The sequence below is a fragment of the Nilaparvata lugens genome, chromosome 4, assembly GCF_014356525.2.
Source record: "Nilaparvata lugens isolate BPH chromosome 4, ASM1435652v1, whole genome shotgun sequence".
Lineage (NCBI taxonomy): Eukaryota > Metazoa > Arthropoda > Insecta > Hemiptera > Delphacidae > Nilaparvata > Nilaparvata lugens.
In genome coordinates this window covers 422,517-436,069 of record NC_052507.1, presented here as the reverse complement: position 1 = coordinate 436,069, position 13,553 = coordinate 422,517, and the positions used below count along the sequence as shown (strand labels likewise).

At 35.5% G+C, this 13,553-nt stretch overlaps 1 protein-coding gene across 1 annotated transcript in view; it reads right to left on the bottom strand.

Moving 5' to 3' along the window:
* The window catches only part of LOC111054344, a 77,779-nt gene extending 67,175 nt beyond the window's left edge, over window positions 1-10,604 (bottom strand). The window contains exons 1-2 of the mRNA XM_039425640.1: window positions 10,599-10,604; window positions 8,835-8,945 (exon numbers count right to left, since the gene is read on the bottom strand). Coding sequence (XP_039281574.1) covers window positions 8,835-8,945; window positions 10,599-10,604 — 117 coding nt within the window. The remainder of the gene's footprint in view (window positions 1-8,834; window positions 8,946-10,598) is intronic.
* Window positions 10,605-13,553: the final 2,949 nt, after the last annotated feature.

The window sequence follows — 13,553 nt, the reverse complement described above, 5'->3', positions numbered from 1 at the left end:
TGATAATTTGATAGTCTACTCTAATGAAATCATAAAATCATAATTTAACTATATAACAGGTGTTTTTTAAGATGTATCCTATTATATTAAGCGAGCAATTTCTGTATTTTATATATTTATATCTGGTTATTTATGTTCAACGGATCTCGAAAACGGCTCTAACGATTTTCACGAAATTTGGAACATAGTAGGGTTTATGATATAAAAATTCGATTGCACTAGGTCTCATCCCTGGGAAAACTCACTGAACGACATTAAAAGGATAATTCATCCTTGGCTGAAGCAGCTGTGGATAGTAAAAAAGTGAGTGAGCGAGTAAGTACGTGAAAAATCAAAATATCGCATCCCTGAAATTCATAAGATGACATATAGCCAGCTATGAAATATAAACACGATCATTTTAGAGATTTGTATTCTGTTTATCAATAGATAAAAATAACGAGCGAAGCTCGGTGCCCCGATATTAGAACTTTAAATTGCAATAAAACAACAATGGATTAGGTATTATATTGACATATTTCTTTTTTAATCGAAAGATATCCTTGTAGCATTGCATTTTGAATATGATTTATCACTACCTCAGCTGGCTCGGATGTAGTCAATCTGGACGTCCAATTGTCTAATAATTTTCCAACATTTGTGTCCGTATATGAATGAATGAATGAATGAAGTTTTATTCTCAATAAGCACAATACAAGGAAATGTAAAATACATGCATATCAAAAACAAACAAACAAGATTATTATATACAAAATCTTATAATATGAGATAAAAGTAAATTCGTATGGCTTTTGTTGGTGGGGAGTCCCTTGCGGGAAGGTCCCACCGCCTGAATATATAATTTAAGCCGTCAATGGGCCTTACGACTGTCATACTTCAGCCGGGACCGACAGTTTAACGTGCCCATCCGATAACACGGGAGTGATCTGGTTAAAAAACTTTTGGTATTGAGAGGGCTTGAACCCGGGATCTCTATGCTGCTACGCAAGCACTCTATCCACTAGACCACGGATCACTCCATAATATGAGATATTTTAATATTATAATGCAACTTATTACTTATTGAGAAAAATACAATCCAGCACGTAAGATGCAACTTACGGACCGCTGGAGGGAGTCTAACACACTATTTTACTAAAGCAATAGAATGGACTGAAAAAAAAGAAAAAAGAGAGATAAAAAAAACATTTATGGGCTGTAATCAAAATAGGATATTAGTATTTAATTATTAAAGAGATGATGCTAATTAGAGAAAGCAAAAGAAAATCATTAAAAATAGAGATTCAAATTGTGTGAAAAGATTAATTTATTGATTTATGTTGCAAAAAAAAAACGGTAAGAAGAGCAGGGAAAATACAAAAAAAATAAAGAGGAGAAAAAATAAAAAGAAAAGCAAGATAACAGAATGCAAAGTTAACAGAATGGAAAGAAAAATAGACGGATTAAACAATAATTATGAACAAAAACTCTAGAGCTTCGGGAGTGAGTGACAAAAGCCAAATTTTAATTAATCTCTTAATCTTATTTCCACAATTACATGCAGCAATGGCATTCTTGACCTCAAGCGGCAAAGCATTATAAAATCTAGGTGCCAGGAAAATGAACGTTTTACGAAAAAGAGTGCAATTGGGTTTAGGACATCTGACTTGGGAAGCCGCAGTCCGCCTGGTCTGTCGAAGTGCGGTAACAGGCTGACAGTAATCAATTGTCACACCTCTATTTCCACTTATATTGAAGAACAATGACAAAACCTTGAATACATATAGGAACCTAACAGGCAAAATTCTAAGATGACAGAACAGTGGAAATGTATGATCATCAAACCTACTGCCCGTTATCAATCTTATAAAAGCTTTTTGAAGTTTAATAATTGGATCCTGGTTAGCGTAATAGGAGCTTCCCCAACATGTGATTCCATATTCAATTTTGGAATGTACAAATGAAAAATAAAGTTCCTTCATTACATTAAAATCGCACAAATATTTAATGCGATGGAAAATCATCAAATAGAACCTTAAAGACTTCTTTAGAGTTTCAATTTGTTGCCTCCAATTCAGATTTTCATCCAGTGAAAGACCCAAATATTTGATAGTCTTTGCTGGACTGATACTGGGACAGTCACAGCTAGAATAGGAACAAACCGGAGAGTGAAAGCGCAGTGGAGCAGGCAAGTCAGCACTTCCAGAGAGACTGAACATCATATAATTAGTTTTGGCTACATTAATTTTAAGTTTGTTACATGTAAACCATAGAGATATTTTGTTCAAGTCAGACTGCATTTTCTGATGTAAATCTTGAAGGTTATTACTTTTATATGAAAGAGCAGTGTCGTCCGCAAAAGCAGTTATCCGTCCATTCAATTCACCATTATACAAATCATTTACAAAAATTAAGAAGAGAATAGGGCCAAGAACCGAACCTTGCGGCACACCACAAGTTATGGGTAATACTTCACTTGCAACGTTTCTGATCCTTACATACTGTTTCCTACCCTGTAGGAAGGACTTAAACCAATCTAGTGGAATTCCCCTTACACCAGCACTCTCCAGCTTGCGGAACAGCAGACTATGATTAACTGTATCGAATGCTTTACTAATATCCAGGAAGATTCCCGCTGTTTTGCCACTACAGCCACTGTTTAATCCTGAATAGACATATTCCAAAAGATGCTGTAAGGCAATTTCTGTACAAAGATTTTCCCTGAAACCGAACTGGCAGGCCGAAAAAAAGTTGCAGCTATTGAGGAATGAAAGTAATCTAGTTTTTATAATTTTTTCAAATAGTTTTGACATGACTGGTAATAATGAGATGGGTCTGTAGTTTTCTTTACTGAGTTTATTTCCTTTTTTGAAGATGGGAACAACAGTAGCCGACTTCAGTATTTCAGGAAAACAACCAGATACCAACGACAAGTTAAACAAATATAAAAGAACTGAAGAAATAGAAGAAAAGTTATCTTTAAGGATTCTAGCAGTCACAACATCGTCACCCGAACTTTTACGAGTAGAAAGAGAGTCAACAAATGTTTTGAGTTCAACAAGTGTAACAGGGCTGAAAAAATAGATTTATGGCTAGTTTTAATTCTGAAGGACTCTGAAGATTGTGCCTGAATATGGGTGGGTAAAGCAGGAAAAGAATCAGAAAGATTCTTAGGCATTTCAATAAAGTATTTATTCATTACGTCAGAAACTAGGCGGTTGTCATCAATTAAAATACCATTCTCCTGCAACACAATATCCGTATCTTTATTATTGTCTTTTACTGGGAAAAGTGTTTTTATTGTTTTCCATTTTTCTCGGGGGTTATGTTTTTGAATGAATAACTGTGAAGAGTAAAATAGAAGTTTGGCCTCTTTCACCCATACTTTTATTTTATCTTTCATATTTACGAATTTTCTTTTGAGGATCAAATTGTTTGGATCATTTTTATGCATCTTATGCAATTTGTCTCTTACATAAATGGCATTGGACAAACCAGGAGTCATCCAGGGCTTTAACATTTTTATGTTCTGTTTGTATTTAATATTTTTTTGTGATTCTACAATGCAGTTATTTAAGATTTGATAAAAAATATCAAATGCTTTGTTAGTTTCGGGTTCTTCAAAGACAGGTTCCCAATTTTCATATTTTAATAAGGTACTCAAACGCTTGTGGTCCAATTTTTAAATTCAGACTGCTGAATCCTTCTCTTTTCAATAACTATAGGCAAAATACAAGCCACCGCCCGGTGATCCGTGATTAGGGTTTCAATGACAGCAACTTTGTCAATGACAAAAAGATTTGAACGATATGATAAGTGGTCAATACAGGTTGAAGATGACCCCACTACCCTCGTCCCTATATCTATTAACTGCTGCATACCATTTCCATTGAGACAATTTAGATACGAATCACTATAAACATCCGAAACACTAACATTTAGGTTAACATCCCCTAGACAATATAAATCTGAGCTCCTGGTGGTAGCCAAGAATCTATCAAAACTGGCAATAAATGTATGCCGATCACCTAGGTGAAATCTGTACAAACCTAACACATTAAATAAATAATTCTTGTATTTACAAAAAAGTAACAGTGAGTCACAGTCAGCAATGCAACAATCCTTTTTAGTGGCAGTAATAGAAGAATGAACAAAGATCACAACACCGCCCGCCCTCGTCACAGAACCAGCAGCAGCAAAGCTTTCATATCCGACAATATTATATAAATTTAATTCATTCATATCCTGCAACCAGGCTTCACTTAAAATTATTATATGTGGCTTGGTTATTAAATTATTAATGTAAGAAAGGAAGTTATCAAAATTAGTATTTAGGCTTCGGATGTTTTGATGGAAGAACAAAATACCAGAATCCGAATCAAAAAACTCATTCACTTCATCAATTGAGCTTAAAAAAGTCGTTTCAGAATTATTTATTTGCTAACTTTGAAGTTTAAATTAACTAGCATCAATCAACAATTGCACTCTTTTCCATAAATTTGATATAAATGGGGGAAAAATAAATGAATCTTTTGAACAAATGAAAATCAATTTGGCAAAAGCAGCTCCACCAGAACATAATATGAATAGAAGAAAACAGTTTAAACTAACATGATTGATAATAAACAACGATAGACCGCTACAAAAATCTGTTATCAATTCGACTGGGATAGCCATCACAATCATAACGGAGCTTGATAAAGCTCTGAACTGAGTGATAAAATTTGTGTCACCAGTACTATGCTTTCCAATGCTGAAAATGTTATCATTACACAAAAATTGAGATAAACCAACTAGAGCACATCGCTTGACCCAATGTGCACAATTGGATTCATAACCTCTTCGATATACTATTATCAAATAATATAAGTAATATAAAACGTTTGACCAACTAGAGAAATCAATTTTATATAGGAGAGAAAACAAACAATGAAAAATTAAACATTCCTTATTTCTACCCGAGTAGCGAAAGCGAAATTTTTGCAATAAACGAAAGTCATTGATATTTTCCTCTAGTATTGAAACATTAAGAAAAAACAATTTAAAGTCTATCGAGATCACTCAACGACGATATTTTCACAATCGGTTTACCCTGCTCCTTCCTCATTAGTATCTTCCCGTTCTGCACCCACAGATAAGCGTAGTCATATTTCTTCTTAGCCTCCCTGGCAGCTGCAAAAATTCTTCTCCGCGCCGGACTTAGACTCTCGTTGATGTAGACTACTGCCTGCTGCTGGAATCCAAGGTCCTGCGTCGATAAATTACGCTTAACCTTTCTCCTCGCCACCACCGAGAACTTGTCCTCTCTCCTGACAAATTTCACAATAATACCAGCAGGCCGATTGTCTCCCTTAGGTTTTCCCAGTCGATGGCAGACGTCAATTTTTTCTCTTGTTATATTAACATCAAGAGCATTACACACTCTCTTTACAGTTTCATACACATCCTCGTTTTTCGTCTCTGGTACTCCATAGATTCCAAGTGTATTGGAGCGTGTGTACTGTTCAGCATCTTCGAGCCGTGCCTCCAAGTCACAAACTTTCCTCTTAAGGCTTGTATTCTCTTTTTTCAAGTCCTCAATTAATCTAAGGCACTCATTTATTTTCAAAGTTTGATTAGTAATTGTATTAGTCTGGTCGTCAATCTTACTGTTTGCAAACTCGAAAGAAGCATTAAATTCCCTCTCCATTCGCTTCCTATCCTCTCTGGCCTCCTCTAGCATAAATATCACTTGTGATATGCTGGCATTGCCATCCTCAGCAGAAGACACAGCACTCATACTCTGCCTCCTCAACTTGGAACAAGGTGGGCATCTCCAAATCTGACCCTCGTTGACAATACATTCCACGTCTGCCTTGGTCATGTTAACACATTGAGGATGACTTAGTTTTTTACAATCACTACATGCAAGTTTGCTTCTAGTCGCCGGAATTGCAGCCTGGCATATTGTGCATGCAGATTTATCAGCCATATCAAACAATAAATTTTATGAAAGAACACGGTTTAAACAAGTTAAAATATTATATGCGCCGAGTAAGCGAATAACTATGGGAAATAAATTTGAAATGAAATATACGGAAATCAGGGTAAATATGACAATAGAAGGTAGTTGAAAGGAAAATTGCGTCAAGAGGGCTATCGTGACGTCTTTATACGGATATTGAATGGGAAGCCCCTGAAACTGGAAGAGGAATACGACAGACAAAAGAAAGAAGGAAAGTGGATGCAAAGAATAGAAAATTTACGTGAATTATTGCGAAATAGAGAGTAAATAATAGAAAATAGCTTGAATAACTTTACGTGTAGAAGCTATCTCTTGTCGACCTGTAGAGCAGCGCAGCAACAGATAACAGAGCACTTGAAAAACAACGTCCTATCGCTTCAGAATCCAGAACTCGACTCCGGCAACAAAACAGCGAATGTTGTCTCCCAAATGGTTTATGGCTTATCTGCATAGACCAATGACTTTACATAGCCCTACTGTTACAAAAACTACGAATCCATGAAAAACTAAAACTACTGTACAATGAAACTGGCCTGAACACCTACAGAAAGTGGTCTAGCGGTGTTAAATCACAAGATCTTGAAGGCCGATTCACAGGTGAATTAGGCGGTCATTAAACGTGTCTTTCAATAATAAATCGATTGTGGCACGAGCTGTCATGACATGTTGCGCCGTCTTGTTGGAGCCGGTGAACACTTTTTCACAAGGAGGAGAGCAGAGTCACGACGTCATGATAAAATGACGTCATGGACACTTATATCGATATTCAAGTTGCTTAGAATCGATAGTTTGTTGATTTGACAAATACATATCTATTCTGTGACTATACTTGATTATTGTTGATAGGCAGTTGCATGTTGCAAGAGTTGGTTATGTTTATGTTATGGTGCTGAAAGTGGATTGATAATAATGCGTTATGTAAATTGTAAATTAATATTAATCGACATTAATATTGAAAACAGGTTATGTAAAAATGATATTTTTCTTGTTAGATTAATCACGATTAAAATGTAACCGGCTGTTGTGCAACCGGGCCTTAAGTAGTAAGTTACTTTAAAAGAACAAAGATTTAAAGCTTCAAATCTTGTTCTTTTAAATGATCTGTCAGTCTTGTACAAGACTAAAAGATCGCTACGGTAGTGACCTTACTATAAAAGATAAGCTACTTTAAATGAACATGATTTTAAGCTCATTAATTTTAATATCAGAAATTCATAACAGTTGCTCTGCCAACTAGGCTACTAAACCACGGAGTAGCCTACATACAGTATTCTGTATTCTGTTTCTGTGACTAAACCTAAACTATCGATTCTAATTAGCAACTATCGATTCTAATCTAAGCTATGGATATCGATATATGTATCCATGACATCATACTTATCATGACGGCGAGACTCTGCTCTCCTCCTTGTGAAAACGTGCTCACCGTTGGAGCCACAGCTCCGGGACATCATGGTTGTTCATACATTGGACACATATCCAATTCCTGTGCTCGATGGCGGATTGACAAATTCGGGTCTTCCTCAATTCTCTGCGCTCTACAGTAGCAATAGCTTCTCTACGGCGTCTCTGGGGATGCGATTTAACAATAAGGGTGAGCATGGTGCGATAAAAGTTCCATGGTTAATCGAATTAATTTCTCTGATGGGCGATTTTTGTCGACGATAAAATGGACGTAGGCCGCGATATGTATTCCGCTTATTGACCATTATTTTCGAATTATAACTGCACATCTGCAACCATTATTTAGGGATGAGTTTATTCATGACTATCAGGTAACCCGTGCTCCGCAAAGGTCCATTTTAAAACTTGACAAACTAAAACTTGAAGATTTTGAAATAGAACCATCCTCGGTTGATTAAGAATCTATATGCAAGATTTCAATTTAATCAGTCCAGTAGTTCAGAAGTGATGATGCGTCATACATAATTTTCCTATCACATACGTGTAAGAGCCAGTTCTTTCCTTTATTATTGTATAGATAAGTTCTTCAACTTGGTGCTAAGCTAATAAATTGACAGAGCTCAAATCTTGTTTAGAAACCTTCCTCAACTTAATGCCAACCTGACAAAATTGGACTGGTTATTAATTTAGTTGCCAATTATAACCATGTGTTTCGAAGAGGTAGTCTCTCTAGATTATAGTTCTATATTAACATATGGTAAGTATTCACGTCCCATGAATAAAATTTGAACATTAATTCTGAAAAAATCTAGAAGGAAAATTGAAGTTTGGGCTTCGAGGTGCACAAGATTGATATTTTTAGAATCTATGAGCAAAATTTGGAAACCTAAATCGTTCCCGTTTTCCGGTATGCAATCCACAAGTTGACATGTTTTGATGAGAACAAACACAACCCTACTCTCTCTTATTGTATAGATGAATTGCCAAACTAAACTGAGAATAAATCACTTAGAAACTGTTAAATCGGTTGCCATATTGAACGGTAATGCCAACTTAAATTTCTATACCTCTAAAAAACACCCTTTATAATTGCTATTATTGAGGATATAGTACTATACTCCGTGCAAATATTCTTCATACTTGGAGGAATTTGCGGCGCAGTGAAATGGAGGCAGATCAGCCAATTGCAGTGATGGATTGAGTCATAGGTGGAAACGTAGTTGTCAATTTGTCGAATAGATTCAGTCGAGTCTGTGATTGCAGAGAGGAAACTTCCTAAGTTTAACATGAGCGCTTGAATACTCACTGGAAATTAGAGAACGTTGGCCGGTACACAACGGCAACATAGCCGCCGTTGTATCCTTGCCGCTGTATGCCTTCTCTGTCCATCCCAAGTCTGAAGTTAATTTGAACGAGGTATAAGAAGCTGGAAGGAAAATCTACTTACTAATTGTGACGAAATTTCAGTTTCCTTCTGGAGAGATTCGTCGTGTTTTGTCTCAGTTTGCTTCTCTGTTTTTGCAACGATGCTGTCTTCCTCATGGTGAAACTTAGCAGTCTGAAATAGAATGAATAAATGTATATTAAATTAAATATTATTTATCTATTGAATTATTCGAATAAAAAATTTGGGTGCACACGGATGGAATGATTGTGATAAAAGTATGATTAAGTGAGTCCACGTTATATAGATAAGATGTTTTGACGTTTAGAATTCTAACATGAGTAACCTATATGAGTATAATTTGTGAATTCAAGTGAAATTTTTAATATTTTTTGTGATTGTGAAGGAAGATTTTTGTTTAGATTTGTATTTTGAAATTAATTAATCTGATAAATTCAAAATTATTGTAATACATACATTTTTTGGACTCAAAATAGTGTGTGAATTAAGTTCTCATTTTTACATAACCTCTAGACTGTGAATTCCAAATTAAGGTTTAAAGCAGTTTTGGGCGAATGCCTGTTGTTTTTACTAGCATTGTATCTATTGTCTATGAATAAATAAATAAATAATGGCAGTGGAGAAAGATAAGAGAACAGCATTGCTGATTCTCTGCCTTACAACTTCATTCTATAAAGGATAGCTGATACCAGTATATCTGATGTACTACCTGTATTAATTTTATTTATTAGGGAAAATATTTTTCAATACCTAGTTTAAATAATAATGAGTTTTCATGATAATTGAGATTGGGTATTTCGTTAATTAATTATATCTCCACATTGTTGAAAAACGATCTGACAAAATTGCGGAGCTAGAAAAGGCTTAGATAGAAATTTGACAACTCCTCGGACATAGGACCGTTGGAAGGACCGAAAGTAAAGTGTTATCTGCTTAATGATTGAAAAGGATAGCAACACTAATTTTAATTATATTAACCCACATTGTAACGTGAACCTCATTATATGCATATTGTATGAATCGGAAAGGGAAATTTTAGTTCAAAAATTATGAAATAAAATGAAAATGTAAGGCATAATGATTAAATAAAGCTAAAGACCACCATACTAACTTTTATCAGGAAACAACAAATTCAATACAACAGGATTACAGTTTGGTGATTAAGATTACACTTTTGAAAAATATCCAATATCCAATGTCTTGATCGTTAGCCAGGTGTTCCCGGATAGATCGCGTCAAAAAATAAAAAAACTATATTATAACCTAACTTACAAACCTTTTCATACCCACTTTGTACAGTTATGAGGAAAGAGCTTAATCTATGATACTTTTAATTTAATTCTTGAATAAAAATTAAATCTATTGTTAGAAACTGATCCTCAAATTTATTTCAATACTCTATCCAAGTGAAGCATTCAAGTAATAGTGGTCTCTAGTGATGTACCTTAACTCCACCCAATAATTTTTATAGATAATCTTAATTCAAATTTTAAATACAAACCTTTGCAGTTTATCAAAAAATGTGATTAAAACTTATGCGAACAAATTCCATTTCATGAAGTATTCTACTAAGTATAATAAAACCGAGTAGGTAAGTTTGCAAACACTACTTAATAGTACAGGTATTTGGATACCTATAATGCCAAGTCAACAACTCAAAGCATTTGATTGAATTTGTAATTCGTGGCTTCATTATTCTATTTCCTATTTATCATTACAGATTACACAAACAAAATGCAAATTAACGAGCAGTTTTTGATTGTTGTGTTTATAGATCATCAACACAGACAACACTGACTCACTGACTGTCATCATCTAGCCGACATATGATCCAGATGAGAAGTCAGCTGTTCCCTTCATAATAGTAATAATAATAACATTTATTGTTATTATATTCAAAAAATGTAATAAATTTGTATTTTATTTGTTAGCATTATAAGAAAGATTCGAAAAAATATCAGTAGGAATAGAGAATATTTCATTTCCTAATTCAATTTTATTGAACCGATCATTCATGAAGCCGGAAAATTTGGAAATTATCTTAAAAATTTCATTGATTTCAAATTTCCCATCATTAGAAATTAATTTTCAAGAATTATTCCATTTTTCCAGAATAAAATTATTAGAAAATCACTACTTGGGCTTACACTGTATTCAGATATGCACATTTGAAGATTTTACAATTGCTCGTTTGGACAGTACCAATATCTAGTTCTTTGATAAATGACTATAAGGGTCAGGGCATCAAAATAATATTTTTACTTTCCTTGCCCTATTATCAAAGGTAAGGAAAGTAATGCTTTCCGAAAAAATAAGGTACCCCAATTTTTAAATTTCTATACGTTTCAAGGTCCCCTGAGTCCAAAAACTTGGTTTTTGGGTAAGTTGGGTATTGTTCTGTATGTGTGTGTATATGAGTGTATGTGTCTCTGTGTACACGATATCTCATCTCCCAATTGACAGAATGACTTGAAATTTGGAACTTAAGGTCCTTACAATATAACGATCCGACACGAACAATTTCGATCAAATGCATATCAGGAAGTTGTCAAAAACAGGGTTTTTCGCGATTTTCTCAAAAAAAAAGGCTCCATTGATTTTGATCAAATCTATATACTTAAAATAGTCATTGATAAGCTCTATCAACTGCCACAAGTCCCATATCTGTAAAAATTTCAGGAGTTCCGCTCCATCTGTGCAAAGTTTGATTTTAGATTCCCAATTATCAAGCTTCAGATACAATTTAAACAAAAAAAAAATCATATGGAAAAGATTGAGCATGAAAATCTCTACATTAATGTTCAGTAACATTTTCACCTAAAATTTAAAATAAGCTTCGAAATTCGAGAAAATATGATTATTCAATTGCAAACTGTTGATTCTCTTATTATATCTAATTAAATAAATGTATGTATCTTGGTTTAAGTGCAGTAGTATATACTTATATTTATTTTTTTGTAAAGCTTTTTTGTATTTTGTTTTTGGCAAATAAAACTCATTCATTCATTCATTATTAAATCATTCACTATGAAGAGATAGCAGAACTCGTGTGTCTCCAGCGTTATTGTCCTGTTACCAGCTGACTCAGGTCTTTGAATAGTAGCCTTGAGATGCGCGTGAACACTAGTGTCAGGTGATCAATTTTCATAACGACAAGGAAAGTTGTGTAAGTGCGCCACACCAAATTTTTGTAATTATCTATTTTAATAATTGCTAATACTACTAGTTATTGTATGTTATAATGCACTAGGCAGTCTAGCTAGGCACCAGGTGATCCAAGTCCAACTTCAGATATAATTTATGTGGTGAGGTCCACATTACATTGGCAGCATTTGATGTTATATTGGTGTAGCTATTCTTGTCTATTATTCGACAAAGCAGATAGCACGATCCTTTTGTAGCTTTGCAACTAGAAATAACTAGTCATTCCAGGCACGGGCACTGCCGCAGTTCCGGCGTACAGGGGGTACCCTGATTTCCATATTTGGAAAACCCCAAGACTTCACTGTGCCCAGCTACTCTCAAAGAAGAAGAGTCTGAATAATAACCTACCATAGTCTGGAGCTTTTACCTGACCTACTCCCAGCCTGGGAAAACGATTAAAAGAACAGTGCTGACAATATTAAGTCGATTGATTGATCAAATACACCTTCAAAATTCATTATTCATACAAAAAAGTACATATCATCAAACATACTTTACTCTATCCGGCTCTACAGTCCTGGGTGGACTTTGTCCTTCTCAACATAGGGCCTCCATTCGTCTACTCTACTGTATCCTGTGCACTCAGTCGCCATTTTGCCACGCCCAGCACACGGAGGTCACCAATCGCGGCGTTCAGCCATCTTGTCCGTGGTCGACCTTTCCTTCTCGTTCCAAGCATTCTTTCTTAACCTAGCTCCGCAGTGCAGGCTGGATGCTTGTCTGACTCGGACTAGGTGCTGAGACAGCAAATAATAGCAGCGTTGGTGGGAATGCGAGCGGCCGCAGTAACATCTTCCACCCAGCAATGGTCGGCGTAGTTCCGCCTAGCGGACAGACGAAAGATCAATCCAGTCGGTTATTTGATCCCTCCAGCCAGGCTCAGCCAAGCAGCCGAGACAATAGAAGAATGGAGTGGTGGTCTTATTCGCGTTCATCAGCAGTTTTCTTACTCACGATTATTTTGATTTTTGTGTTACCTATAATCAATAATAACTCCAGTGACCAGTAAAAAGTTTCCAGAAAAGTGGTGTACTACCATATAACTTTTCATGATGATTTTTAATTATTCAAAAACATTGTTGACATTCTGAGCCTTCAGGCTAAACTTGGGGTCGCTGAAAACGAATCTGCACTCAGAATTTCTCTATCACAAAAAATAACGAAAAAACCCAGCTGTTGATCTTCCGGCAACCGTTAACAGTCATCCTGCAATGCGGCCGAAACACTTCCAAGCCAGACACCCATCTCAAATGACAACAACGCCAAGCTGTGAGAAACCGCATCCTGCACTGCGGCGCTAGGTTTACAGCAGTCTAGGTCTAGATGGTACCCTCTCATTACTTATTCTGGCTAAGTGTCCAAGCCATACAATCCTTCAGGCTTTTAAGAATCGCACCATATTTCCTGCTCAAATAGCCTGGTATATCTCACTATTAAATCGGGCTCTCCACACTCCTCCGCTATATGTTGGTCCCCAGATTCTTCTGTACATTTTTCTCTCAATATCATCGAACATACAAACCCAAAAACGGTCAACAAATTGAGTGAAATTAGGAA